The 16,737-nt window shown below is 30.3% G+C and overlaps 1 protein-coding gene and 1 long non-coding RNA gene across 2 annotated transcripts in view; one reads left to right on the top strand and one right to left on the bottom strand.

Annotated features, from left to right (window-relative positions):
• LOC107452034 (uncharacterized) overlaps positions 1-16,737 on the top strand; it is a 142,717-nt gene that overhangs the window by 84,097 nt on the left and 41,883 nt on the right. Inside the window, exons 3-6 of the mRNA XM_043044315.3 lie at positions 606-878; positions 4,291-4,563; positions 10,424-10,720; positions 12,114-12,292. Coding sequence (XP_042900249.2) covers positions 606-878; positions 4,291-4,563; positions 10,424-10,720; positions 12,114-12,292 — 1,022 coding nt within the window. The remainder of the gene's footprint in view (positions 1-605; positions 879-4,290; positions 4,564-10,423; positions 10,721-12,113; positions 12,293-16,737) is intronic.
• Positions 4,408-16,737, bottom strand: part of LOC122269752 (uncharacterized) — an 85,936-nt gene continuing 73,606 nt past the window's right edge. The window contains exon 4 of the long non-coding RNA XR_006225367.3: positions 4,408-4,541. This is a non-coding gene — a long non-coding RNA (uncharacterized LOC122269752). The remainder of the gene's footprint in view (positions 4,542-16,737) is intronic.

Below are 16,737 nucleotides of genomic sequence, written 5' to 3'. Positions count from 1 at the left end.
TTTTGAAAACTTGAATTTCCAGTAAACCGTCAGCATATGAACGGAAACATTACCAAATGAATAGTGTAAATACCGGATATTTTGGTTTTATTAACCAGAATTATGCCTTTTAACAAGAATTATGTTTTTTTAACCAGTATTATGTTTTTTTAACCAGAAATGTCTCTACTATACATTGTGGTAGTTTTACCAGAATTTCCTCATTCATTTCCATATTGTTTTGGTTTTAATCAGCATATATTAAGTGAATAATTTTAACTTTTTTATAAAAACTGTTTTCTGACAAAAAAAAAAAAACACAATTACTGCGAATCAATTATTGGAGTTGGTGAGCGACAGAGAACAAGGGGCTTAGCCCCTCTAGTATATAAATAACTTCTTATAATAACAGTATATGGTGTTCTACGAGAACTTCAAATATTTATTTAATAAATGCTTCTCAGTAACTTCAAACTACCCTCTTTTTTCAATGAAAGCAAAAACGATTATAACCAAATCGAACTCTACCGAATACTTAATTTAATTGCATTTTTATTAAGATAAAATGCATTCAATAAGCTTTTTCATATTATCATTATTATTGATTATATATTCTTTTTTTACAGTTCATTGCGCCAGCAATAAGCCAACATTTGTGAGGAGACTCTTTGTCAGTCTACGACCTGGTACCCTATCGACTGCTAGTGTCATCCAAGTTCACGAAAGTCCACCTTCTGAATGCTTCAAACAATGTATAAAAAATAAAAATTGTTCCGCGTACTTTATCGACTATCGGAATAGTTCGTGTCTTCTCATCCAAGATATAAACGAAGATCAGCTAGAAAAGATGTTAATACCTGATGAAAATAGCAGCTATCACAGAAAAATTTGCTTACCAGGTAAAACATACCCTAATTTTAAGTCACTTTTTTACATTACACATAATTAAAAAAATTACAATTTGATAATAATCACAAATCATTAAAAAATAAATAACGCATCTAACATTGAACCATAGTGTGAATACCTTAATAAGGCGTTAAAAGGAACCAAACATCCGTTCCAATGAGATTAAATATATAGAACACAAAGTTGTTATAGTTTTACCCAAGCTAAAAAAAACCTACGCGAAAAAACCCTTGGAAAAAAACCCAAATGTTTTTTTTTTTCTAATTGCATTTTATTATTAACAAATCAGCTCTAGATAATAAGTTTATAATAGATTAACATACAAACTGCATAGATTGAAATATTCACATTTCCATCAATTTCATATTCTATGCTTTAAATAATTAATTAATCTTTTTAAAAACTATGGTACTTTTCGTACTAAGGTATTCTCACAAAATGTCAGAAATTAATTCACAATACAATTGAAAATACAGTTATATTTTAAATACTATTTTCCCGAACGTATTACATGCAACTACAGATTATACTTTTAAAATATAGCACCTTTCACCTTTTAACTGGTGAAATACTTGTTCTAGAATTCTTGTTCTGGTGTATTTCTTGTTGTTGAAATACTAGAGTTTATTCTAGAAGCTCTCTTTCACTGTAAATAACATAGGGCACAATAACACGTTTGGATAAGTAATGCAATGCACTACATAAATACAATTTTCATGTTTATTTACTTTGAAAATTGATGTCTTTGATTTGAATTTGCATAAATAATTTATTTCTGCACTTAAACATTTAGTAGCTTTTTGTAATTCAAGAACAGAATAGGCTAATCCTACAAAGATAATTAGACCTTATTACTGTAATTATAAATAACATTGTTAATTTAGCAATGTAAATGACATTGATAATAAAATGTATCAGCAATTATGATTATTAAGGGCTTGATTATTTATTAAATTAAAATTTTATTAATACAGCAAAATTTACTCTAAGAATTTAAAGAATGAAAAAAAAATAATGAAAAACTCAAGTTTAAAAAACCCCAATTAAACTCTAAGAAAAATCAATAAACCTCTGAAAAAATCCAGTGGATTGGGTTTTCTATGTAAAAACAACCAATGTTACAAAACAATGAAACACATTAATTATGTTTACCAAATGAATCAAATTTTAACGATACTATGGTTCAGGACATTAAAAAATTTTTAACATTGTAAAAAAGGAATGGCATCTATAACGAACTTTTTTTTCCGTAATGGAATAACAAAAACATTTTAAAACATATAAAAAAAATTCGATTTCCCACTGTTTAAGTGTCCCAAATGTCCTGTTAATAGTTAATTAAATGCATGATCCTTTATTTTAAAAACTTTTATTTTAAAACTCTATTTTAAAACTAAATTCAAACAAAAAAAATCTTATTCTTCGTGGGCAAATAAACTTACTCTTTTGCACAGAAGGGATACTCTAAGCACACTTTTCGATTCAATTTAAAACATATCTGTTCAGCGATAAACCATAATGCCGGTGCCTTTAAATCCTAATATCGTGCACATTTGCTTTAACCTTAATAATGTGTTAAACTGAACCAAGAATCAAATCAAGATTAAACCAAGACGAAAAAAGACCAAGATCCAAGATCAAATTGACTCGTAATATCGTGCAATTGCAATAAGAAAAAAACTTGTTTCAGTTGCATATTAAAAACATTTCTGGTAAAAAAAAATTCTAAAAAATAACAAAAAACATAATTCTGGTTAATATAATGTTTCAAGACAAATTTTTTACTATTTAAAAATTTACTCCAATGCTGCAGTATCTTGGATTAAAAAAATAGACAAAAAATTAAAAGGCATAGATTTCGATAATTTTCATGCAGGTGGAAAAATGTCACCGAATTAGAGAGTTTTAAAAATAACTTTTAAAATATTCAAGTCATTTGTCATAAATTAAGTTAAATATTAAGTTATTTATTGTTAAAGCTTAGGTAATTCTTCACGGCAAGATGGCATGTATAGCTATAAATTATAGCTGTAAATGTAAGGCACTTTAACTGAGACTTTTTTATTTTTCTTGGCAAAAAATCTTCGAAAAAAGCGAAATTGTTTACAAAAAATGTCATCAAAACTGAAGCTCTCAAATTGACACTAACTTGATTAACAAATCACTGCATTCAAGTGCTGTTGACGGGTTTCAAGCACCCCAATATACTCTACCAAAGGCCAGAAACTTTCTTATTTATGTCCTAATTAAAATGCTAATTAGTGTGCTCGCAAAACATGAGCCTGCATTTGAATTTATGTGAAGTAATCAAAGATTTTATTGGTGGTGTTAATTTTGTTTAAGAAAATTTTTGCCTAAATGATTATAAGTTTTTGTTCAAACGACGGTTGTTACTTCAAATATTTTGCTTTTGAACGAAAGGCTATAAGTCAAATACAATAAAAAAAGTGTTTTTTTTTTCCTTCAAATAGCCTACTTTTCTTAAACTTGTTAGAAAAAATAGGAAAAATATAATTTATGTTTGAATTTTTTTAAGTGAAAACTTTGAAATTATCCAATAAACTTAAGATTTCTATATATCTTTACATAATTTCCACTTTATGTATCAAATTATATTTATAATGCACGTAACTTTCTAAGTTTGCTGCTAAGTGATAGCAACAAATACAGAAACAATTACAAAGCAACTTCATTTAAATAACGCAAACAACTCACTTCTCTGGAATTTAATATAATAATAAGCCTTTCTAATCTATGAAATAGATTACTTGTTTTTTCAGAAAAAAGTTTTATTTTAAATAATTAATATAATAACATGTTAGTTTTTAATTCATCAGAAAGTAAAATCGTTCATTTTTATTTTAAAATTTCTTATTTCAACATCTTTTATTTATTTTTTATTTCAGCATTAATTTAAGAAAACCCTCATTTTTATAATAAATCCTATTTAATGTTTAAGAATTTAAAAATAAAAATTTTCAATTTTACAAGTTTAATTTTATTTTCAAAAAAAAAAAAGAAAAAAAAGAAAGAAACTAGAGCTCAAGCAACGACTGTTTACATAGTTACATTGTCAAACTTCCAGAAACAATCATGCTCCCATGATAATCCATTTTGGGACATTGTTACAGCTTGCCTCGTAACAGTTAAGTTACGGATCTAGTTCAGCCTTGATCAGGGATACAAAAATATTTTAATAAAAAAATAATACTTATATGATTTTTACAAATTTTAATCTGATTATAACCAAATAAACTATGGAAAGAAATGTGCGAAAACTGAATCCTAGTATGTGATTTTTTAGCCAATAAAAATGGAAAACTGTGTTATAGCATAACTTTTTATGTTATATATCGAGATAAGCTTCCAATATTTTTATTAATGTATTTTTGTTCTCTTCAGAAACTGAATGCGATCATGAATGGGTGTTTGATGAAATTCGTGATATGCAACTCTATCATTACCTCGACAAAACTGTGTTCAATATTAGTTCTAGTGCCAACTGTATGACTCTCTGTCTCTCGGAATCTACATTTACATGTCGATCAGCCAGATACGATGCATCAAAGTCAGAATGTATATTGAGCAGGCATGATCGCCGATCAGCTGCCGAGGTATTCCGACAATCTCCGAAATCCAGTTCTGTTGTTTACCTGGAAAAACAATGCATTGAAGGTAAGAACAAACTTTTTTTAGTTCGAAATTAAAAAAAAATTGAATTAAATTTCGTGATTTGCTTTTAGGCTTGTTGATTTATATTTTCCAAGAATAGGGCTATCTATCATAATCTAAAATAAATTAATTCCAATCTAATTAAAAAAAATGAAAGATAATCCTAAATGTAATTTAATATATGTTTTCGGAAAAGCAGTTCAAATATGGAAAAGGTATATTTTTATTAATTTTGAAACCCCTTTTCCTTCACACTCACAAACGAAAATCTCACATCTGATGATACAGTAATCCTTGAGAAGTAATTTGTTAATTTTGAGAATCTTTTCATCACGAAATGACGTGATTGGTGAAGAAACGCGAGTTCTCAAATGTATGATGAAAATGTTTCCTTAATTCGAAACCTCATCGTAGTGCATTGTGCGAAACTGTTAATTAGAATAACGAAACTATAATAAGACTAGACAATCGAAATAAAGTGACAAATTAAGCTAACCCTATATATAGTGGTCAAGAAGTTGGCCTCCTACCAAAAAGATCCGGTGTTCGAACCACGCTTCAAGCTTTGGTTTAATTCTACCTATACAGTTTGTTGTTCTACCTATACAGTATCCAAGATAAAGAGATTTTAGAAAATGTAGATACATTAGGTTTTTTGATGTTTTTTTGGAGGAAGGGAGATAGAATGACGAAATATTTCTTTAATTTTGACGAAATTTGCTTCCTCGAAGAAGCGATGAAAGTTATTTCGTCATTTTGACGAAATTTTTGTTTGAAGCATTTACCCGGAAACGGATTCGTCAAAAATGAAGAAAGCTTCATGATATTTGAGTATCAATATTTTACAGTGTCGTCAGAAAATATACGCAAAAACAACCACTAGGTGCTTCATTCTTAGAAAAAACAAGAAAATCAAATCACGTCTTATGCATCATTCTGATTCTAGAAAAATAAGCAAATCGCTACTCCTTTCTTTATGATTCAACCTTATGCCTTTACCACATGCTAATTTTTCTTCAAAAGATAAAAAAAAAAAAAAAAAGAAAACCAAATCACATCTCCCTAGCCTAAGCTTGCTTCTGACAAAAAAAAACTAACGAATTGCAACACTTACTTTTTTTTCTTTTTTTCCTTACAAGGTCAATTATTTCTGCAATTTGCAAAATATTTTTGACACTAAAGCGAGTTTGCTATCCAGCGTAATCATTGTTAATTTTTACGCTTTTCATTAAAAGTACACTATTCGCAATATTCAAAACTAAATAAAGAAATATTATTGGTACCTGGATACAATAATACATTCTGTATATCATACGAGTTAGAGAAATTAGTGGGAGACTTAAAATTACTTCTTGAAATACACTACAGTGGTGCAATTATGAAAGCTATCACTCCAGGTATTTTGAATCGAGTTTTTATAATAATTCTATTAGAAAAAAATAAAATTATTATATATTATATATTTGATTTTATAAATTTTATATTATTTCAAAAATCTTAAGAGTAATTTTACTTACTTAATATATATATATATATATATATATATATATATATATATATATAAATTCCAAGTCACAACAACGCCATGCTGCAAATGTTTCAACTGAAAAAATATAAAAATATTTGAAAATAATATAATTAAAAATAAATTACCTGACGTGAATTTGATCAATAACATGAAAGCAAAAATAATCCAGCTAGTATCAATAACAGGATATCCGGAATAACCCAAGTAGTTTTTAAACACCACACAATAGAAAAATATCCAGAAAAGACCAAAAACAGACTATAATGGAAAATGAGGCACTTTTTTTTTTCTTTCCTCCAAGCCCTGGGCATGTACCTAGGTTATAAAAAAAAACCTTAACCATATAGCCCAGGACTTGGCCATTAATCCAGCTCCACTCCAGCCTATATAACATGATATTTAAAAAAAGAATTTTTTTTTTACTGAAAGTGTGGGATTTAAGAAGAAATAAGACAAAAAAATATATACATGTGAAAGGGGAAATTATTAAAAAGAAATGAATAAAATAAATTAATAAGAAAGAAAGAGAAAAAAAATATAGCGTTAAAAAAAAACTAATAGAGATGAAAGTATTACTAGATATAGAGAAATCTTAATAAGTAAATATATATATGTCTTTTTAGTAGGGATGCTTATAGACTTGATTGGATTGACGTAACTCTTTTAGTTCGTGCAAGTAAGTTGGGCAGGAAGGTGAGGAGGCTCTGTGATTACAGTCCAGATTTAAATTGGAGTCTTGGTTGGATGAGTGACAGTTTATGCAGAATTCTTCTTTTTCTGTGCAATTTTTGATACTATGACCCTTGTATCCGCACTTCTCACAACAACAGTATGACTCAGTACATGTGTTTTGGTGATGACCTATTGTCTGGCACTTTCTGCACCTTAATAAAACCAGTCTTTTTTTAATTGTGCAACGTTGTAGACCAGCGTGGAAATAATTAAGATTCAAAAGCTTGATGGAGAGTTTTCTGTTGACTCTTATGATGATGTGTCTCTTAGAATTATCTCTTTTATGTGGGATTTCTTTGGTCAGTTTGATGATGTCATAGGCAGGGTCGAAATTGCCATTGATTTTTATCAAGTCAATAATCTCAGTTTCTGTGAATGTGACAGGTGTGTTAAGAAGAATTAGAGAGAACAACTTTACATCTTTGTCGTGATATTGGATGCCTGTCTTTTGTAAGGTTGAGAGGACCGTTTCTTTATGTTGATTGTTATGAAACTTTAGTTCTAGCATTTTGGTGCTTCTATAGACTTTTTTCACGGGCAGTTTAGGTTCTTCCTGAATCAGCCTTTCCACAATATCAGTTGTGGAGCAGTCTTCTTGTGGTTTTACTATTACTGGTTTTGGTGGTATTGTTACTCGTGGAACATCAACATTGATAGAGGTGGTATTTTCTAATTTTTCGAGTCTTGCGTTGATGGTCCTTAGATTCTCTTCAATTTGATTTAGTGGGTTTGAGGAGTGAACATTTAATGAAAAGTCATCAAGTTTTATTCGTATGTCGTCAATTTTCTTGTCCAAAGATGTTTGGAAGTTTCTAGAGTTTATCAAGTCATGAGTTTCTTGTTCCGAAGTTATCTTCCTTATATGTTGAATTGCGTTGATACAAGCAGATCGTGGTTCTTGCGGAAGGAATATTTTCTTATGATTGCTGTAGTTGATGTTTTTCTCTATTATTTGTAGAAGGCGTTCTATATCCGTTTTAGTCTGTGACATGATGGAGGTATTTTTGTAGGTAGAAGTTGGAGTATCACTGAGGATGCAGTCGTTGGTTACCGGAGAAGTATGTTCATAGACAGAAGTGAGATCAACGATTACTGAGGGTGATGTATTAGTATCAGGACATTGTGTGGTTTTATTATCTTTTCGATGAGAATTTTTTGATCTGGAAGGAGTTTCAGTGAGTGAGATATTATAGTCAACTCTTTGAAAGTTTTGTGTAACTGTGCGTTGGGATCTTGTTGATCTTGCAGGATTTTGAAAATTGTCTGTAACTTGTGAATTAGCCATGAATGAAGGTAGTCAATATGTAAGCAGAAAGGGTAAATAGAGGGCTTTAAAAACGTTAGTTAATGTAAAAATACAAATTAAAAAGAGTGGCAATGGTGAGTCAAAGCCTGGCCTCTGTGAAAGCCCAGAGTAGAAGTTAATTGAGAACCGATGCTCCATTGATAAGGTATGTCACCGCCAGAGAAAAGAGGCGTGGGAGGATAAATGCGTATTAGATGTGCTGAAAACCTGATAGAATGCAGGAAACAATGAAGGCGGCGCTAGGCAGAGTGAGGAAACTTAATTGGTTGAAGCAGAATGATCAGTCATTAATGGATACACTGGCTATGGCATACAATTACTAAAAGTTGCCTAAGGAAAATTTAACTAGAAACAAATATGATAGTTTAAGACAGTTAACTATATATCAAAATTAGTGCTAAATAGATAAGATGCAACAGTAGATAACAACTGGTACTAGGCCGGGAAAAGTTATATCAATAAATGTACTAATAGAGAGAGGATAGGCCATCGCTATGTTAACAAACAATTTCTAAGTGCTTAAAAATGGTGAGAGTAAACAAACCGAAGTATTAATAAGTACTACTGTTGATGAGTTGACCTGGGTATTCCATTGGTTGTTAGTATCCAAAATCTTCCGGTATGCTGATGCAAAATATTGCTAGATGGCCTTAAGCTTTATATGAGTATGTAAATCTAACTGGAGCTTTGTTATTTGAGAAAAAAAAACATTGTAAAAATGCAAAGAAAAATCAAAATAAAGCACTCGGAGACAATATTGACAATAATATAATGATACATAATTAAAAAAACAACACTTGGAGATAAAAAAAAAATGGCCCTAATCTATGTAAAAAGAAATAAAAATGAACTAAGACAGCAAATGTATGATAGAATCAATATAATAAAGGTTTGTAAACAATGACTCTGGTATTAACTTAAAAACAGCATGGAATAGGAAAAGCTATTAAAATGAATAATGTCGATTATAAATTTAATTGATTAAAGAATTATGGATATGGCGTGATTTAAAGCACTTAACTGTGATTGCGATCATAGAGATTGTTTACATTTTGTTATGGGGAATAGAACACCATTAACATGGGAAAGTGATGTCTCTTTGAAATTTAATATAAAGTCAAAGGATGGGTGAAAAATTAAAAACAGGATGACGAACAATTGAAAACATTTGGGGGAACAACATATAAAAAATTTAGATAGAAATAAAAACGTTAAGATAAAAATTTGAGTGTCCAAAGTCAGAGTTCACAAAATACTAATTTTAACATAGCGATAGCCTATACCTGGGAGCGTCAAAAAATTTAAAGATACTGAAAATTAGATTACCAGACCACCGGAAAATAAAAAGTTAATATATTTAAATAGAGAATCGCATGGAGGATTGAAATGAAATGCTTTAAATTTGAAAAAGAGTCGATAAGTTAATGAAAATTTAAGCCAAAGATAGCAATGATTACCACTTGCAGTGGATGACATGTTAAAATGGCGATCTGACACTCTAAGCCTAAATCAATGGAACATCGGAAATCCAAAACTTGAAAACGGAAAAAAAAGCCACCCAGAGGCCGGAAAAGACTCACCAGGGATGCCTTGGGGTGCTACATGCTGCTTTTATTAAGAATTGGGTAGAACAAATAGATATTTAACGCTTTTATTAGCGATTTTTTGGAGCTCCGAATGAAGATGTTGCTAGTGTGGGAACTAGATCCCCGCCTGCCAAAATGAGGCACTGACAAACATTGGTATTACCATGCCATCAGTGCGAGAGCAGTTTCTGCTGGTGGTAAAATACCACAAATAGCCATACCACTGACTGCCCATGAAAGAGTGATAAGAGAGAAACCAAAAGATGAAGAAAGTCAGATAAAGATTATACATTAAGATCCCGAAAATCGCAGTAGAAGTACATGTATTCGTCTGAAGGAAACTCGATCTTTCAGATGAGGGTCTAACGTATCAGGTCCGAGCATTAAATTAATTTATATGCCAAAATGAAAAACTACAAATCTATGAATTAAATATCCGAAGAAGTAGATGGAAAAAAAATTATAAAATTAAACTAAACTAATCAATTGGAAAAATAGACAGGCACTCAATTATGTTCTAAGGTAATCCAACTAAACTTTCTATACTAAGGTGGCCCTATCATAGCATAAAGCTAAGCATTATATCGCGAATCGGTTGATTTGTAAAGTTTGAACCTTTTAATGTTTATTTTTTCGTATTTTAATATGTCTTGAAAAAAATGCTTTGTTCACGATTTTGCATTAATTTCAATCATTACTTTATATTTCCAGAACCCCAAGGATGTCTTTTTAAAAGTCGGCAGTCACGAGCGATCCAGTGGCGACATCGTCATGTTCAAGTTGTCAACAATATCACATCAAAATCGGAATGTGAGCTGGCATGTCTTCATGCTTCTCCCTTTCCCTGTAGATCGTATCAGTACGATAGAGATCCTGACACCTGTCTTCTGAGTCCTGAAGATTCATCCTCGGAGATGGGACCTCTTGATCCTCTCTACAAAGTAACGAGAGCGGATGTGGAAAACTCAATTGGTGGCACCTACTTCGAAAAAGAATCTTGTGTTGATGGTACACACGCTTTAATATCATTTATCCATATTCTAAAATTACTCATTGCATCCTAGCACCAAAAATGGTGGCAACCACCTTTACGCAAAAAAGTGATGTAGGGAAAGAGTTAATTCTTTAAGTAATTTAACATCAAGCACAGTTATTGGAGTCGTGAAACTGCAAGAATGCTCCGTTTTGTTGGAAAGTAGGTGGTTTATAATAGCAAAAAGATATAATTCACGAAAGATTTATTAAAAGTTATTATTGTAAAAAAAATATATATTAAAATATCTTTTTTATTAAAATATATTATATAATATATTAGAAGTTATTATAGTTATTACCTATGTTCAAAATGGTTTTGAATAAAAAATTGGCATAAAAAAAAGTATCTTAAGGAGAGTGAATATGCCTCCAGATTTTTTCTCCTCGTTACATGTTTAAAATGAAATATATTTTGCAAAGTAATCTGAACTTTAATGAGTTTTAAATTAATAAGATTATACTGTTAATTGTTAAAAATTAATTATTTATGTATCACCAAATTTTAAAAAGTTAAATATGCGATGAAGCTAAATGTAAGGGAGAAAATAATCCCTTAAACATTGAAGAGAGCAGTAGCTCAAAAACTACAAATTAACAGGTTTGTTTTTATTTTTGTTTTATCCTGAAGTATTTTTCTTCATCGATTGTGATTGGATGAGTGTGAGTGAGTGTTGTAAATTTTTGGCGCAAGAGCCATGATTTGGCTATACCGCTCCTAAAACTAGATTAAAAGTTCATATATCGTAGTTAAAATTAAAGCACTAGGTTAAAATTTACGTAACTCAGTTCAAATCCAAACACGAGGTAAAATTTGAAGAAACTTGATTACAATCAAAAACATCAAAATGAAACTGAAGTAAGTTGGCTAAAATCAATATAATTAAAGATTGTGATTAGATATTAAGTATTTGGTAAACGGAAACCAACAAATTTAAGAAGTGGTTTCTTATTTCAAATACATAGTTTCTAATTTGTATGAAATCAAATTTGCTGCTAATTTGTGTTTTCATTCAATCTTTAACATAGTCTTAAACACTATTTATTTAATGCAATGCGGCCGGCTACCTCGTACGTCATATCTTTGTTTTACTAGTGAATGCAAAACAAGATATCTTTTTCCAGTAAGGTTAAATAAGCACAAATAATTTCCTTAAATACATTGATTCTATGCGCAAGTTCTAGTCTGCCTGTTTTTTTTGTTTACTTTCAAATGTTTGCTTTTTTGTTCTTCATTTAAAATTGGCAAACACTAATTAAAATTTTTAATTAAAACTAAAATATTATACAGTTGGTTGCTTATTTATTTATCTGTATTTACTTAATTTTAATTTAGTTATTAACTCTTTTATCTCTCCTACTTCTGCAGTGGATATAAAGTGTGGTCCAAGCTCGATGAGCGCGATAGTAAGAGTTTCAACTCCTTTTCGAGGACGAGTGTACGCTGTAGGACATCCTTATGACTGCTATTCGGTGTCCGTCTCGGATGATGGACACGTCACTCTAGCCATGTCCCTGCATGGACGCCAATGTGGAACAAAGAATTTGGTAAGTATACAGCGCCTTTCCGTTTTGTAAATGTCTCTTGTGTCAAGGTTTTATTCTGATCAAATTGGTGCATTTCTCAGGACAGGCAAAAGGAGAAAGAAGCGCTTCTTCTGACCAACACGCTCCGAGAATTTAAGTACGCTCGAGATTGGGCGATTTTTTCATTAAGCCTAATTTCATTTAAAAATTCGTATAAGATTCGTTACGACAAAAAAAAACAAAAAAAATAGGCGCTTCCACAAGCTCACACGCTTCGAGGGCATACTCTAACGTACGCACGGGACCGAGCAATTTTTTTTAATTAAGCCTAATTTTTCTCTTTATTTGAAAAATCGTGAGGGCCACTGACGATGTTTTAAATGTTCACCTTAACATTGCATTTCGTTTTATTGCTAAAAGAAAATTGAAATTACTAAGGTGTGTGGAAAAGTGCACAGAAATTTAGACAGAATAAATTATCATTCAATAATAAAATAAATAGTTCAAAAATCTTTAATTGTTAAAATTGAAAAAATACCATACGGGCCACTCTACAGGCTGCAGGAATGCACCTACGAAGTTAAAATTTGGAGTGCTAAAAGGACCATATTTGGTTCTAAATTTAACTCAGAGTTTTCTTTTCTGAAATTTTAATTTATTTGAAGGTTATTGCGAGTTTTTTTCAATTATTTTTACTTTACGTTACATTTTGCTTTGCTGTTAAAAATCCGTCAGATTTGGAATTTTGGGAAATTCTAAAGGTGTGTAGATGTAAAAGGAGTTTGATGAGATAAAAAAAATGCGATTCGATTAGTAGTTCGACAATTATTAACTGTTAAACTTGCAGTAAGAAAAAACCATGCGGTAGATTTACTCTCCACTGAAATGCAACCACAGATTTGAAATTTGACGTGCTAAAGGATCATTTTACATTTAAACTTTAACCAGAGGTTTTCTTTCTTTCTTTTTTTTTTTTTTTTTTTTTTGAAATGCCTATTTGTTTGAAATTGATTGCAATTTTAAGTGTTTTTTCAAAAATATTTTTTAATAATAATTGTTTAGCTGTTGTTGTTGAAAAAATTATCTTTATCGAAATTTTTTTATCTGATTTCAAAAGTAACAAAAAGTGAACAAATAAAAAATAAAAGAGAACTTAGATGTTGCCATAATTTTAACATTAAATTTAGCATTTATGTCGAAATTTTTAAAAATGCAAATTTTGAAAATAAAATCGTCTTCCAATGCGATATGATATAAGGTTATCGTTAGATAATTTCAACAGTAAAATTGCTTATTTTCATTTGGCTGTTTATTATGTCGCATATTTGGTATTCCTAAGTTCCATTTTTTTTACAAGTGTATTTGATTATTTTTCAAATTCATCTTTTTCTCAATTTCATTACGATTAACGTATTGATAAAATGTGCTTTTATGAAGTTTCAGATTTCAATACATTAAAAAATTTCTCTAGACATACCGAGATAGACAAAAAGTGAAATTAACATTAATGGGCAAAAACTTTTCCTGATCAAGCCATATTATTGGGACCATATTATCGAGAATGCGGAGAACCCCTATATTTTGAGGGTCAAGAATCAAAATTCCTCAAAAGAATGTTTATTCAAATAAAGTACGTCTTTATGTGCGATTTCGCAACTCAAAGTATCATCTGCACTAATTAATTATCATAGTCATTGTGAGGTACGCGAATCATTAACATCGTGTACGTGAAAATCTGATCATTGGATTGAAAGTTATTCCGGGTGTACTCTTTTTTTTTGCCTTTTTCTATACATTTATAAAGGAAATAAACCCTGTTGTGCAATAATACAAAAAAAGACTTAAATATAAAATTCAGACAGATTGAAAATTCATGTAATTCAACTATTATTATTTGGACAAAATAAACCGAATAATATAATACATGGATAAACTAAACCCTAATGAGTAATGTTACATTTAAACAAAAGAGTTAAGATGTAAAATTCAGATGATTTGAAAATTTCATGAATTCAACAAATATATTTTGAAAATTTCAATTTCATATATTATATTTTATGTACGTATAGTTAAAAGTAAGCAAATAATTAGATTCATATCAATTTCACAATTTTTGTCTTAAAATAGGAGTCTAAAGACAATTGAAATATTTTTTTCACTTTAACTATAGAGAAAACAAAATAATAAATTTTAAAAAAAATCTTAATAAAATCCTTAAAGGAATATTTTAAATCTAACAAAAATTTTTTTATATGAGTGTAAGCATCTGTAACGCATAAAAATTAATCTAAAGAAAAAAAGTTCTTACCTAACATTTTCATTACTTATTTTTAATTTTTCTTTCACGCAAGTGTAAATACGTTATAGAAGGCATAGATGGCTCCAAGGCTTTATAGTCATTGTCAAGAGTCCAAACTTGTGACAATGACAGTTTCATAACCTTAACTATCAGATTCCTTAACTATCACATTCCCTAACTAGCAATATAGTTAAACTAATGACACTAAAATTCAATTATCTGCCGCAGATTTAAGTATAATAGCATATCTTCAATTTTTTGTCGTTTAAACATTTTTTTTCTTCTTCAGAACTGTCTCGATACGGGAAACCGATACGATTTTCTCAACAGTAAATTATTAGTTCGCACCGATTTCTACTGATCAGATCACGGTGCTCTGACCCTTAACTTGTCAATCATCCTTTTAAGAACATGTTATTATGAAAGCAGTTGGCCGGTCTGTATCAATTGAACGATATTTACATAAGAAGCTCGCCTCAACCAATTCTGACATGGCGACCAATCACCTTTTTTTTTCGTGATTCAATCATTTTAATAACTGTTCTTACTTGATAATGATTAAATTTGAGGCAAGGAAAATTATTTTTTAAATATATTTTATGCTTAATTGTCACGGTTCAATAACTTATCGGAGTCTTAGAGTTTACACTGATTTGTTTCTTGAGACTCTGACGTCATTGAAATCATGCTTTCTTGCGAATAATACGCTATTTTGATAACTGTTGTAAGTTTTGTAACAGTTATCCATGACTGTTAGGTCAAGTTTAGAATACCTGTATCTAGGCACAGGCAAACATTGAGGATGATTTTACTAATTTTTATTTAGGCACGAGCAGTTCAATTTTTAAAATTATATGTTAATAGCTTTCAAATTGGAACCCCAGGCAAGACTTTATGGCAAAATGGTATAGATAGTTTATAACTATAGCTTTGCCTCACAGAGCTGAATATTTAGCTTTTTTTATTTTGCTTGGCTTTTAACTCAATGAAGGGAGTCACTTCACATAAATAAATCCCTATATCCATAATGTTAAAAAGCGTCATTTTTAAGGAACCAGACATAGTTTTATTATGGGAACAAAAATCGGCCGACGAGGCTCGCTCTACATACATACCAGCTCTAGGATGATTCCAGGAACAGTGTCATTTACTGTATTTAAAAATAAGGCATGATCAAAGTTATTTTCACATATTTTATAAGTAAAGTAGGGTATATTTTTAGATTTAGGCTTGTGTTTGTTTAACGACTACAGACAAACAAAGCTTCTAGATTAAAATTGTACAATTTCTATTTATGGTAAATTCTCTGTAGATGAATTTTTACACTGTTTCATGAAATAAGAGCATAAATTATTTATTTATTTTTTATCTCAAATTTACTAATAACCCGAAATTTAAGAATAAAGTTTTCGTCCCCAATGAATTCGTTAAATCGAGATTCAAATGCATATGCTTAACCAAAATATGCATTTCGGAAAAATTCAATGGCCCCATAGATAAAACCGTTATATTATTATTTGACAGCAGACCGCAAAAAATGGATACTCAAATTTCACGAAGCCGTTTCCTGGTATATGCTCCGAGCAAAAATTATGCCAAAGTGACGAAATAGCAATCGTCACCTCTTCGGGGAAATGAATTTCGTCAAAAAATAAGTAAATATTTCGTAATTCTATTTTTTTCAAGAAATAAATTAAAACACCCTAGCGCCTAATGTATTTCTAAGAATAACTTCATCGTGGGCACCATATAGTACCGCTCACAAAACACAAGAAAGACTGATAGAACGGATTGATAAATTACATACCCTGCCCAAAGTGGGATTCGAACACAGAATCTTCTTGGTACGAGGCCAACACCCAGACTACCACTACCATACAGCCAGGTCAGGTTTATTGTCACTTTATTTCCGATCGCCTAATCTTCATTCTAGTTGACAAACTCTTACAATGCACTACAATGAGGTTCCGTAATTGAGGAAAGATTTTCGTCCTTTATTTGAGAGTCCGCGTTTCGTCACAAAACACGTGATTTTGTGACGAAGTTATTTTCAAAATTAATGAAATACAGCTCAAGGATTGCAAGGATTTCTGAATTATCAAATGTGAGAGTTTTGTTTCTGAGAGTGCACAAAAAAACATATTGGACGAAATTATGGAACAACTGT

The sequence above is a fragment of the Parasteatoda tepidariorum genome, chromosome 3, assembly GCF_982258835.1.
Source record: "Parasteatoda tepidariorum strain Cologne lab strain chromosome 3, Ptep-v5.0, whole genome shotgun sequence".
NCBI classification, from domain to species: domain Eukaryota; kingdom Metazoa; phylum Arthropoda; class Arachnida; order Araneae; family Theridiidae; genus Parasteatoda; species Parasteatoda tepidariorum.
This window is presented reverse-complemented; position numbering and strand designations above follow the sequence as displayed.